This window comes from Perca fluviatilis, chromosome 3 (assembly GCF_010015445.1).
Source record: "Perca fluviatilis chromosome 3, GENO_Pfluv_1.0, whole genome shotgun sequence".
In the NCBI taxonomy this organism is placed as follows: domain Eukaryota; kingdom Metazoa; phylum Chordata; class Actinopteri; order Perciformes; family Percidae; genus Perca; species Perca fluviatilis.
This window is the reverse complement of record NC_053114.1, coordinates 8,647,008-8,660,538: the sequence shown is the minus strand read 5'-3', so window position 1 is coordinate 8,660,538 and position 13,531 is coordinate 8,647,008. Positions and strand designations below refer to the sequence as shown.

The following is a 13,531-nucleotide window of genomic DNA, read 5'->3' as shown; positions in this document are numbered from 1 at the left end:
CCTTGATGACATCATCAAAGTTAATTTCTTAGACTCCCTCCAAAAGTGCAACAAAAGACAAAGTACTACTGCTCGTGTGATCTTCATGTGTAAAATCAGTGCAGTGCCCCTTTAAGTTTTAAAAATATTCCCATAGGCATCAATTGTACATATTTCTCAGTAATGTGCAGTACACATTCCATTCATATTTCAAACAACATGGTATATACATTTTTACGAGTTATTTAGAGTTGCACAAAATATAAAATTTGAGGCGCATGAATTTCAAACTAGGCGGCAGTATACAGTATACATATAAACACCATTTAAATTCCAAATGCTCACTGTTGCACATTGATCAAGTGTGAATTATCTTATTAGGATGACATGTACAGTGTATGTGATGCATACCTAATGCAGAGGTGTTTTAAAGCCTCCATTCACTCCCATTAAATTATTATAAAGTCATCCAAAAATCACACTAACACTAATCACATTAATCAACATCAATGCGCAGAGCAATCACATACATTTTCCTCAGGAAATGCGTCTTTTTATCATTATTTCATTATTATACTGTAATTTTACCATATATTTTTTAAATTGTTTTGATTTGGGGGTTTTTTGGCCCCAGGGCTGCGCAGACTGGAACCCGGCTCTCACAGCCGGCAGAGATGTGAACGCTGTCTGGAGAGGAGTTTTAGTCAGCTGACGGTTCGACGAGCACAGAAGGCAATGACGCGCTCCTGTAGCGACAACACCACCAGCCACCAGCACAACCACTGCCTCACCATACACAACCTCCACAATGCACACCACAACCCATCCACCCGCGTCCACAGCTTGGACACTCCCAAGGTAAGCAAATATGCGTCAGGTTGTATGAGAGTAAAACGTTCATGCAAGGTTCAAATACAGTTTCTGGGATCAGATGGGAGACTTTTGTTTCTGGGATTTCATTATTGAAAATATATCCAAGTCCAAGTAATGTCCTCTTTTGATGTGTATTAGTCTGTCTTATCTTATCTTATCCCATTCCTGTTTTGTAGTCAATGAGAGAGACATGGTCTGACAACAGACTGTCGGTGCCAGTGTATCCTGATGAAGACTATAACGTCCCGTACAACTCTGCTGCTGCCAACCTGTCCGGTCAGCAGGCCCTTGATCTGGCCCTCAGGGGCGAAAAGGTACCATAACTATCCATCCATTCATCCATCCATTCATACATCTATCTATTCATTCATCCATTTATCCATCCATTCATCCATCCATCCGTCCTTTGATTTATCCATCCATCCATCCAACTAACAATCCCTCCATCCAGCTATTTATCTATCATCCATCCATCCATCCATTGATCCATCCATCCATCCATTCATCCAATTTCAATTTCAATTTCAATTTCAATTTCAATTTCAATTTCAGTTTTAGTTTTAATTTTAATTTCAATTTCAATTTCAATTTCAATTTCAATTTCAATTCAATTTTATTTAAAGTGTCAAATCACAATAGGAGTTATCTCAGGACACTTTACAGATCGAGTAGGTCTAGTCCAAATAATTTACAGAGACCCAACAATCTCTCCCCCCGCACAAGGTTTAATGGCTACAACAACCAAGCTAACAGACATCTGGCTTCCATTAAGACAATCAATAATCCTGTCTTAATTATAACCCTGTGTGTGTGTGTGTGTGTGTGTGTGTGTGTGTGTGTGTGTGTGTGTGTGTGTGTGTGTGTGTGTGTGTGTGTGTGTGTGAGTGTGTGTGTGTGTGTGTGTGTGTGTGTGTGTGTGTGTGTGTGTGTAGTCTACCTGCAGGTTGCGTGCTGCTCCACGGCGACACTGCTGGCCTCAGGATGTGACCAGTGAGGAGGGTTATAATGGAGACTCCAGTGGCTCCAGCAGAGGATCCCCAGTCAGAGATGGAGGACTGGAGTCGTCATCACACACCAGCTGCCAGGTAGCTCCACCACACTGAACAACACAAGGAACGCTTATAGTTATAGTAGCTGTAAAAGGGGTTCACTTCTGTTGACTTTGTGCACCTTTTGCACATTTGCTAGTATTTGCTCTTGATGAATATATTTTATAAAGCTTTTACTGATCTATGATAATACACAATATCTCCTATGTCACACAAGAGAGGAGGCCTTTTTTTAATTGTCCTTTGGCCACACAGGCAATGACTTTGAGGGTACCCTTTGGTAATTTGATAAAACATCTTCATCTGCTTTGTTTTCATCCATGTTTGCTAACTAACAACTATCCTTTTTGCTGGTGCATTGCTAAATTTTTTGCCACAGACTGTTGATCAATGGGGATTGCAACAGGAGTATTGACGCAGACATCGGGCAAAGATAGGGACAGAAAATAAAGGAATTAAATATTACATTTGAAAATAAACAAACCGAGCCTGAGGTTTTACACAACAAAATGGCCCAAACCCAACCCAGAACCATATACTTTGTCATGATCTGTCAGGTTTTTGTCAGATAGCAGAAGTGTTCTAGAAGTTTACCATTTCTGTGCAAAGATGTGTCAGAAAAAAAGAAAAGAAAATACACATCACAATCAAATTGTGCAATACATCTATTGGATTGGAGAGCTCCTTAGGATGCCGACTGTGTCTTTACATAAAAAAGACACATGAGGGCGCCAGCTGCAGTCAAAACAACCTTGCACTTACTGAGAGACGCTGGTCAGACAGCTCATTTGGTTTATCAAACAGTATCTAAAATCAGTGGCCATATAAGGATGTTGAAAGTATGTCTGAGACCACAGAAGTTGTCAACTTTATCTGCATCACAGTCTGTGTTTTTCACTTCCACTCTGAGAGACTGCTACTTTCTCAATGTACTGATTACATTAATCATGTTTCCCTCAATGTATGAACCATGCTTCTTCTGAAAAGAGTAACACCCTCCTCTCCTTCCAATGCTGCAGTTCTTCAGCAGTATGTACAAGGCCTTGCGAAAGATCCTGAGGTTACTCTTCAGGAATGTATGTGAAGTGATGTGGTTTGCAGTGTTTTGCTGGTGAAAGCATGCTCAACTCCTTTGGCTTTTTATGATTTATTAAACGCTGTAAGCCTAGTCATAGACATTACAGAGATGACGGGGTGATTGTTGTAATTAAAGGTCCCATGGCATGAAAATTTCACTTTATGAGGTTTTTTAACATTAATATGCATTCCCCCAGCCTGCCTATGGTCCCCCAGTGGCTAGAAATGGCGATAGGTGTAAACCGAGCCCTGGGTATCCTGCTCTGCCTTTGAGAAAATGAAAGCTCAGATGGGCCGATCTGGAATCTCCTTATGAGGTCATAAGGAGCAAGATTATCTCTCCTTTCTCTGCTTTGCCCGCCCAGAGAATTTGGCCCACCCATGAAGAGAGACATCATGGCTTTCAAACGAGCGAAAGTGGCAGTTGGTCAAGGCCACACCCCCACTTTCGGGAAAGAGACTTCAGATACAGTATTAGGGCACCACTAAGGTCTATATAAAAGCATCCAAAGAGCACCATGTTGTGGGACCTATAAAATACAGTATTTAACTGCTGTACTGGTACTAGTCTAAAACCCCTTTTAGGGGTTAATACGTTGTAACAAATGGCTTTATTAAGAGTTCATGCTTTATAAATCAGTAGTAAGCCATTTGGACAATTTATTATGACTTACATACTGTCTTGTGGAAAGCCATCCAAGTAGAGGCTGGTATAGCAGCAGATTAATGCCCATGGTTTTAAAATGAAATGTTATTAGCAATCTTATAATTGATATTATTTCATCATTAGTGTAACATAAAATAATTAGTTTATAACTTTAGATAGATAGTTAATACTTTGTCAATGGTTAATAATTGTTTTGTAAACATCTAACATTATATGGATGTTGCAGCTAATGCTTATAATAATAACTAAATGATTAATACATGTTTTTTAAAGCATCAAGTAACATTAATTTAGCCCCATTAAACACTTTTGTGATCTATAAAAGAGATGATTATTTATTTGATCACTGGTGATATCTAAATAGTGTAATATGGTGATGTCTAAGTAGTACTGTTTAAAGATGCTTTCCAAAGAATTTATTAACCATTTACAAGGTTATATAATCATTAGTTGAAACTTTATAGCCATCCAAATAATACTTATTTAATAACAGTTTACAAACGATTTCTTAAAGGTTTACAAATAATTTGGTAATCATTAACAACTACTTTATATAATATGTAAAATTATAGCATTACTAATAATCAATAAACACTATTGCTTATCATTTCAATGTTTGTTAACATTACAATTAACTAAAGTTTAATTAACTGTCAATTAACCATCTATAAATGATGGTTATTATAAAGTGTTACCCAAGGGTTCTTACAATTCCTTATTTCTACAATCTGTGTTTAAGGACAACGGTATGGTTACCATTTAGGAAGGACTGTAGTTACATAAGATTGTAGTTACATAAGAGGCAAACTACTTCGTCGGCTGTGGCTTAGCTGGTAGAGCGGTCGCCTCTTAATTGGAACGTTGGTGGTTCAATTCCTGGCCCTGCAGTTATATGTCGAAGTGTTCTTGGGCAAGACACTGAACCCCAAATTGCTCCCGATGATGTGCCATCAGAATCTAAATGTTTCTGAATCTGATGGAATATCTGATGAGCAGGTGGCACCTTGTTTGGTAGCCTCGGCCACAGTGTATGAATGTGTGTGAATGGTGAATGGTTCCTGTACTATGTTAAAGTGCTTTGAGTGAGTACTCAAAGCACTTTAACATAGTAACATAGTTAAGACTAGAAAAGCATTATATAAATACAGTCCATTTACATTTACATTTACTTGAATGTAAGGGTGTCACGATTTCGATATTAATTCGAAATCGACTGAAATTAAAGATGCAGTAGGTAAGACTTATAAAACTAACTTTTTGTCATATTTGCTGAAACTGACCCTATGTTTGAGTAGAACTACATGAAGCAGATAATTAAAAAAAAAATCTGTACACCTACAGCCTATAGTGCGATTTGCAAAAATCCACCACTTGCAGTAAAATGTGTAGCTTGATTTTTAATATATATTTATAATAATTAATAATTTAATCTCTGGGTTTTGGGAACAGTTGTGCACCTGCTGATCTTTGAATGTTTTCTGCTTTATGTAAATGCTGTTTTTCATACTATGAAATGATTAGAAACTATTTTTTAAAGAGAGATTATATTCTATATATTCTATACATGCGTCATACATATCCATGCCATAACTATAACTATAACAGAAACTAACTATAACAGAAAGTGTGATGAAACTTGAATTTTAATTTAAGACTGCATTGATGCTTCACTGAAAACAATTACACAAGCACACAAACAATGAACTGCTAAGCATGTTGAACAGTGAATATGCTAGTAATCCAGATCGCTGCGCATTGAAATTGAAAAAAAAAACAATAAATTAAACTGACCTGTCCGACTCCCTGGGGGAGTGACGGATATACAACAGTGCAAACGTGTTGCAAAGATGAGAGAGAACTATAACGATTACAGAGTGTCCCATAACCCCCGGGTCTACGCTTCAGTTCCCAATGCTACTGTAAGACAACTCCATGCTCCATGCTCCAATCAGGGCCAGGGGCGGGTGTCTAACTGCGTGTCAATCACTGCTCATGCACACGTATTAATTCGCCCTTGTGGGGGGAGGGGTTTAGGAGACCGATTGGGCTTTAGCAGAAAGGGGGGGAGGGACTGAGAAGTTGTCGATGTTCAAATTCTTTGGCTAAGTCCTGGATCTTCACAATCATACCTACAGCACCTTTAAGTCACAATCTCAAACATCGAATTAACAAATGGAATCATCGATCCTGCCATGCCCCCATGTCTCGTCCGGTCGGCTTGCCAAGCGGCCACGCCCCCCATGTCACGTCCGGTTGGCATGCCAAGCAGAAAAAAACACACGTGTTGAAGTGCTGCGAGTCAACCTCCTCTAACTTAGCTACAGCCAGTCAAAAGATAGCATGGCAAGTGCAGTTGCAGGAGACCCATCGACAGAACTTGAACCCCCTCCTCTTTCACTGAAGTCGCCAGTATGGAAGTATTTTGGATTTCCAGTAGTTATGTTGAGAATGTTTGCGTTGTTGACAAAAAAGCCACACTTTGCAAGCTCTGCTATGTGCGTGTACCATATTCTTACACTGGTAGCACAACCAGTGGCAGCTGTATTCTCAGTAACGTGACAACCTGCAAGAAACAGGTTTGCTTATAAATCACCAAAATAGCATTGACCGCACCGTTTTGCTTAGTTATCAATGCCGTTAGCATCATGGCTAACACTTTTGTTACTTTATTTTTTGACAAATCGTTTGGGCTGTGCTTTCTAACATGATGTCATTGTGCTAACCGAGCACCCTTAGCCTTTACAACAGAGCTGCTCAATACACTTGTTAGATTAATGTTTCATTACAGAGTTCTCTGTTGATTTAAGTTTTTCGCCATGTTATCGTGGTGGAAAAGGAATGTAAACAGAGAGTGGCGTGTCGGAACTGCAATGCGCTGTGACGTAGATCCCCTTCAAGGCCAGGCTGATGTTGGAAGTCCCTCTAGTGGACAGAATGTGTAACAATAACCACATGCTTATAGTGGCATTGACAATGCATAAGCCTGAGTAGTGTAGTACATAACAGGCTGCATTTGAGCATTAAATCTTCAAACATTATTCAAATAATGGCATAGCAACCTGTGCTTTAAAAAAAATAAATGTAAAAGTGGAGAATCAAATCAAACCGTGACCTTAGAATCGAAAATGTAATCAAGTCGAGGATTTGGAGAATCATGACACCCCTACATGACTGACATACTTTTGGCCATATATTGTTAGTGTGTGTGTGTGTGTGTGTGTGTGTGTGTGTGTGTGTGTGTGTGTGTGTGTGTGTGTGTGTTGTGCGTGCGTGTGCGTGTGTGTGTGTGTGTGTGTGGATGGCCTCAAAATGAATGATTAGTGTATATGCCTAATATGGTGCTTACCATACCAATGCCATGTTCCAATAGTGCCTATTCTGCATGCTTTGACACATATCTGTGTGTTTGTGTGCATGTCAGCATGAAAGCAGTGCATGTCATGTGCCCGTATGCAGAGGCTGAAAGGCTTGCTTCATCAAAATTACCAATACATGAAATACAATAAAAATGAAAATATTCTGGCTTCACCCTAAAAAATTCTACAGCAGCATCTCTTTTCCAGAAATAGTGCCATTGTTACACTGGACAATCCACAGAACACAATAGCAATTGTTTTTTTAAGATATTTTTTAGGACTTTTTTCTTTATTACAGCAGCTAAATAGAGACAGGAAATGGGGGAGAGAGAGAGAGAGGGAGAGAGAGAGAGAGAGAGAGAGAGAGAGAGAGAGAGAGAGGATGACATGCAGCAAAGAGCCGCTGGTCGGAGTCGAACCCAGGCCAGCACACTTTACCGTGTGAGCTAGAGGTCACCCAATGGCTACAGTTTTTAACTTTCTACTGAAGAAATAGTCCCTATCAAAAACCTGTACTCGAACCCCCAATCTCATTAGACAAGGCAAGGCTTGTATAGCACATGTCAGCAACATCGTAATTCAAAATGCTTTACATAAAACATTAAAGAGCAGTTAAAAACAATTAAAAACGTGTGTTGAAGAGAATATAAAACGGCTAAAATACAATAAGACCGGTATGAAATAAAACAATAAAAGTTACAGTGCAGGTGTAAGAAATGAACAATTACTTGATTTCTATTATTAATCCCTCTCTTGTTGTCTGTTGTGTTGTTCAAAAAGTAAATTGGAGACAAGAAACAAAATTTTGACTGGAGTGTCATCAAGTTCCGTAACATCTGTTGTCCTGTCAAAATGTCAATAAAAAAAATAAATAAATAAATGAACAATTCCGGGCGCCTGGATAGCTCAGTTGGTAGAGTGGGCGCCCATATATAGAGGTTTACTCCTCGATGCAGTGGGCCCGGGTTTGACTCTGACCTGCGGCCTTTTGCTGTATGTCATATCCCCCTCTCTCCCCTTTCATGTATTCAGCTGTCCTGTCGAATAAAGGCCTAAAAATGCCCAAAAAACTATCTTTAAAAAAAAGAAATGAACTATTTCTTAAAAATACATGGACTCCCTCTGCTCACTAATCCAGTTTGCACGCTGCCTGTACTGTATGCATCTGGCTTGCTGCTGGTTAGCTTCTGGGCCTGTTACTGACTGAATGTCTGAGCGGAAGCAGGGTGCATTATTGCACCTCTCTGTGGTCGGTACGATAGAAGCTGTCGACACAATACTTCCTGTTTGTGTCACAGGAAGGAGAACGAATAAGAGAACAGTCAGAGGGGACAAGAGAAGATTTGACATATCCAGACACTGCAGCCTGCACGAGTGACAGACTACACACAGGTAAGACACAAGTACTATTATCTTACAGTCAAGCACCTGAATGCAACTTCAGAACCAGTTGGTTAATCAGGCAGTTGATTCAGCAATGTGACAGCAGGCTGATCCCGGTGCTGTGGTTATCAGTAATTCAGTGGAAAGTAACTGAAGTTCTATTTCCTGTTTGAGGCAGGGTTTTTATGTGTCAGTGAATAGAGTTCAGTCAGATGATGGAGTCCAACTGGGGCTGCAGCAACGTGGATGGCCACCTGCTTTAGTTACACCAAGGTTGTCAGGGCTTAAAGTGGAACTATTATGCTTTTCCGTATTTCCTGTCATATCTATAATGTCATAATGTTGGATTTTCATGTTAAACGTGGCCAAAACAATGAGGTAAACGTATTTCAGAGAAATCCCTGTGAACTACAACAGATTTCCATCTGTTGTGAACGCTACTGTTTTTTCTACTCTTGGCTAACAATGAATTTCCACCACCTGCGGAACGGCTGCAAATCTGCTCCGGAACCGCGGCAGAGTCAATAGGTTTCCATTAAAATATTTTGTATTTTACCACTCCCGGCTCCCTCCGGCGCCGCGATCGCGGCCACTGGAGTAGATCATGCGAGAGCTTCTATTTTTGCGGCCCGCGGAGAGCTCCGCCAAAAATTCGAGAAAACACAGGGCAGATAGTGCGGGACAGGAAGTTGAGCATAGAAGCAATTAATTTTCAAAATAAAATACACCGTGCTCATGGGCGGAAACAGGCCTGAAGTTGGCATGGAAACAAACTGTTGGTTTTGTGATTCTGTTTATAGAAACAACATCCTGTTATGTCGCGCGATCATACGTGAATTCGCATCGAATGGGTCCTAGTGACTTCAGCTCTCAGTCATGGCCGCAGCCGTTCCGCAACAAATATCTGGTGGGTATTGAAGGACAGCGGAGCACGGAGCCGACACGCAGCGGAGCCGATCCGCAGCCGTTCCGCAGTTGGTGGAAATTCGGCGTAAGTGTTACGCAACTCCAAGCCGGCCTTCTATGATTGGTCATCTGCTCCAGGCAGGAACTACTGGAGTGTTTTTTTATTTTTAAAACTATTAACATGTCTGTTTACATTGTCGCATGTAGCTGCATGCTAACGGCAGTAAAAGATGTAATCTTGGCTGCCAATAATAATTTCTCCCAAATTCTGGGTCGCATTACTGCTGAAACATGTCTGATTCGGTAGTGTTTGGTTCAGAAGCCTTTATCTGCAATATTTGACATGAACATGTTTGAAACAGGCCCCCAGTAAGTGGGTCAGGCTTTTAGCCAAATTGAACGTAGAATTACATCTCCCTCTGGCCCAAAAATACTTTTTCCCTCAGACTTACATGACACGTCTGTAAATCAGTGGCTATATTTGTGAATGTGAAATGGCTTGTTTCAGCGTTATTATGTATCCAACTGCAGTTCTAGGCAAGACCCCGTCCTACGAAGCAGCCCGATTGGTTGGGGTTAGGCACTGACCTCGAGTAGTTAAAGGTCCCATGACATGGTGCTCTTTGGATGCTTTTATATAGACCTTAGTGGTCCCCTAATACTGTATCTGAAGTCTCTTTCCCAAAATTCAGCTTTGGTGCAGAACTACAGCCACTAGAGCCAGTCCTACAATGAGCTTTCCTTAGTATGTGCCATTTCTGTGTCTGAAGCTATTGAGGAGGAGAGTGGGAGTGGCAAGGTGGATGGTGGGGGTGTGGCCTTGACCAACTGCCACTTTGCTCATTTGAAAGCCATGATGTCTCTCTCTCATGGGTTGGCCAAATTCTCTGGGGGGGCAAAGCAGAGAAAGGGGAGGTAACCTTGCTTGTTATGACCTCATAACAAGCAGATTCCAAAACGGCTCATCTGAGCTTTCATTTTCTCAAAGGCAGAGCAGGATACCCAGGGCTCGGTTTACACCTATCATCATTTCTAGCCACTGGGGGACCATAGACAGGCTGGGGGAACTCATATTAATGTTAAAAAACCTCATAAAGTGAAATTTTCATGCCATGGGACCTTTAAGGTAAGGATAGCCGATTAGTCAGGGGATAGGACCTGATCAAATCAGGTTCTCTTACCTTGTGCAAGCATGGAGACCTGCCAATCGTAGCGCACAAATGCTATTGAAGGGCGGGTCTTGCCCCAAACTGCAGTTAGATCCATAATAACTATCATAATTTCATCCATTCGGTCCGATAACATTTGGTCTAGAAGTCTAGAAGAGCTGCACGATTAAATAATATAATCCCCATTCAAGTTAGAGGAGCACTAAACAGGAAGTAGCCGGCTCAGTCGGAGTGCACCTGCTCCATTGGCCACAAAGTAGGAATTTTTGGCCCCATGATGGTTTCATGCGCCACTGAGCAACTCTCACAGAAATGAACGGGGCTCCGCCTCGAACGCTGTATCCAGGTCTTATTACACATCCATGGTTTGAAACACAGGGCCCTCTCTCAGACTGTTCTGCTTCCCTGTGTGTTGTGTTGACAGGTGATCAATCCACTGTGCTCTGCTCCCAGCCGAAGAGAGGAGCCCTGAGGAGACAGGCTCGCGTTGACCAACAAACCCGAGAACAGCTTCAGGAGGATCCCTGGGTTCGCCTGTCAGACAGCTCGCCTGAAGAGCTGCCCGAGATCCACCGCCACCCCCGCCCCGACGCGGCAGACAGAACACAGCCGACTAACGTCCACATCAAGCCCGCCTCCATGGCTGACCAAGACAACATGCCCGAGCTCAACGGCACAAACGGGACTACAGATCCTCCATCCGACACCACTCCCGAAAACACATTTGAAACTCCTCCGGGAGCAAAGATGGCGCCACCGGTGGCACCCAAGCCTGTCTGGTTCCGCCAGAGTCTGAGGAAACTTCGTGACGAGCAGGGCCAGAAGAAGCAAGCTAAAGCGGCCGAGCAGAGGCCTGCTGTGGTCTTCAGTAGAAGCTCCGGAGTCAGATCGGCCTCATCTGCAGCCAACCTGTCCATCAAGCAGAAGATCCACTCGTTTGAGACTTTTTCCAGTCCAGAGGGTCCAGAGAAGGGGGGGAACAGGAGGCCTGTGGCCCCGTCCGCCTCTCTCCCTGTGGAGAAGGAGTCCGGGAGTCCCCCTTTCTCACTTGGAGATTGTGGGAAGGGTGAACATAAAATCCCAGAAGAGATCCAGGCATCTGTTAGGGAGACAGACAGCACGCATGTCTCTGCTATCACCTCCTCCGCTTCTGAAGCTTCTAGTCAAACAACAGCCAAGGAAACTGAAGATGAACCTCCGTCTATCCAATCCCCCACAGATCTCCCACTTTCTGAAACCATCAGCAAGGAACTGGACTCAGGGATACATGATTCTGATTCAGCTCCAGTCCATGATGACAGGAATGTCTTTCCATCTAAACAGGAGTGTGAGCTAGAGAGAGAGCATCTTACCAGGTCCACAGAGTGTGAAGTCTTGCCCCCTGTGACATCTGTAAGTTCCAGTGAAGCTGAAGGGGAAAGTCCTCCAGAGGGGACAGAGGAATATGGAGCGCAGAGCCAAGGAAAGCTGCCGACTCCAGCCACAGACAGTAACGCCCCGAGAGGCCTGGAGGGAGAAAGTTTAGAGAGAATCCTCGCCTTCAGTAACCAGGTAATCTGTCCCATGAGGAACTATGGCAGTGTACTTTATTTGTAATGCAATAAGGACAGCACTCCAATTAATAATTTGTATTGCCACACGGACGTTTCGGACAACAAGCCCTCCTTCAGCGTTTCTCAGACAGTTTGAGTGTGTTTTTAGGCAATCTCAGGTATTAATTGCAGCGCTGTCCTAATTGCCTATTGCATATTATTATTCACATCAACGATCCAGCCCCCAGTCTTCAAAGTTTCAATTCTTTTGTGTACTTTATTTGTCATGTGAGCATTATTTAAAGGGAAATTCCTCATACACTGTGTGACTTTGCAAACTGTGTGAACTCGGCAAACTTTTTTTGCTGCGGGCATTAAAAACAAACGGAAAGACCAGCATTTTTGGCAGACTGTCTGACAAGTGACGACCGACGCAGTGTGTGAATGAATGTTCAGCCAGCCATCTCCTCACTAGAGCATTAGCATTATGAACAGCTGTACTATCTTTACCTTTATTAAAGCATGAAGACGACACCAGGCTGCTACAGTATAATCATACAGACCTTCACAAACATCAGACTGCTCGCTGTAACTCAGCATTTCTCCGTTCATGGCTGAGATGGACGACATAGCGCAAATATTCGAATATTCGGATCCAGCCCTACAGATTTTGATCTGAATTTGAATAGCCCCATCTCACAAATGAACCTGCAAAATCCCTTTTATCACACAGTGTATTGGGCATTTAATTCAATTCAATTCAACTTTATTTCTAGTGTCATATCATAACAGAAGTTATCTCAGGACACTTTACAGAAAAAACTTTCTTTGAGACAGACAGAAACCTCAGAGAGACCCTGGCTCTTGGTGGGCGGCCATCTGCCTCTGCCTGTTTGGACATAGAGACACAGATACAGAAATATGATTTCATAATAATTATAGCAGTTAGCATGATGCGTAGTGGCATTTACAATAAAGATAATAGAACTATGACTCAAAATAGTAGTTGTACAGTAACATTGCGGGGCGTAGCAAGGCGTAACAGGGATTAGCAAGGCGTAACAGGGCCTAGCACGGCCAAGTAGGGTATAGCAGGGTTTCGAGGCATTTAGGTACAGTTCGTAGTGGAAGCAGGAAGTTGCTCTGTTAACTGTGATAGATGTTTGCAGCGGACAGTTACTTTTATTTTAATTAACATGGTGAGTACAATGTTAACATTGTTGATGGAAATGATAACTCAAACTACAAAAATAAGAGGTAAAGCTATAATAAACCAGAATCCAGAATCATCCTTTAATAAGGTGAATAGTTTTCACAACTCACGCTCCATGTGCCTTAATGCTTTCTCCCATATAGCTTGAATTGTCAACACCCATTTATCACATGGCATGAATGACTTCAATTTTTTTTGTTTTACCAAATTCTTTGCAATTCATTCAACACAGTTCCCTTGATACATTTATATTTCAATTTTTATTCTTTCTCTCAGTATGTTTTGCTGGTATTTGTACATCTATATGATTATTAGTTTCTCTCTTTA

The 13,531-nt window shown here is 41.9% G+C and overlaps 1 protein-coding gene across 2 annotated transcripts in view; it reads left to right on the top strand.

Moving 5' to 3' along the window:
- il16 (interleukin 16) overlaps nt 1-13,531 on the top strand; it is a 67,015-nt gene that overhangs the window by 37,084 nt on the left and 16,400 nt on the right. For both annotated transcript variants that reach the window (XM_039795362.1, XM_039795361.1), the window contains exons 16-20: nt 614-837; nt 1,029-1,166; nt 1,785-1,937; nt 8,300-8,393; nt 10,884-12,010. In XM_039795362.1, coding sequence (XP_039651296.1) covers nt 614-837; nt 1,029-1,166; nt 1,785-1,937; nt 8,300-8,393; nt 10,884-12,010 — 1,736 coding nt within the window. The remainder of the gene's footprint in view (nt 1-613; nt 838-1,028; nt 1,167-1,784; nt 1,938-8,299; nt 8,394-10,883; nt 12,011-13,531) is intronic.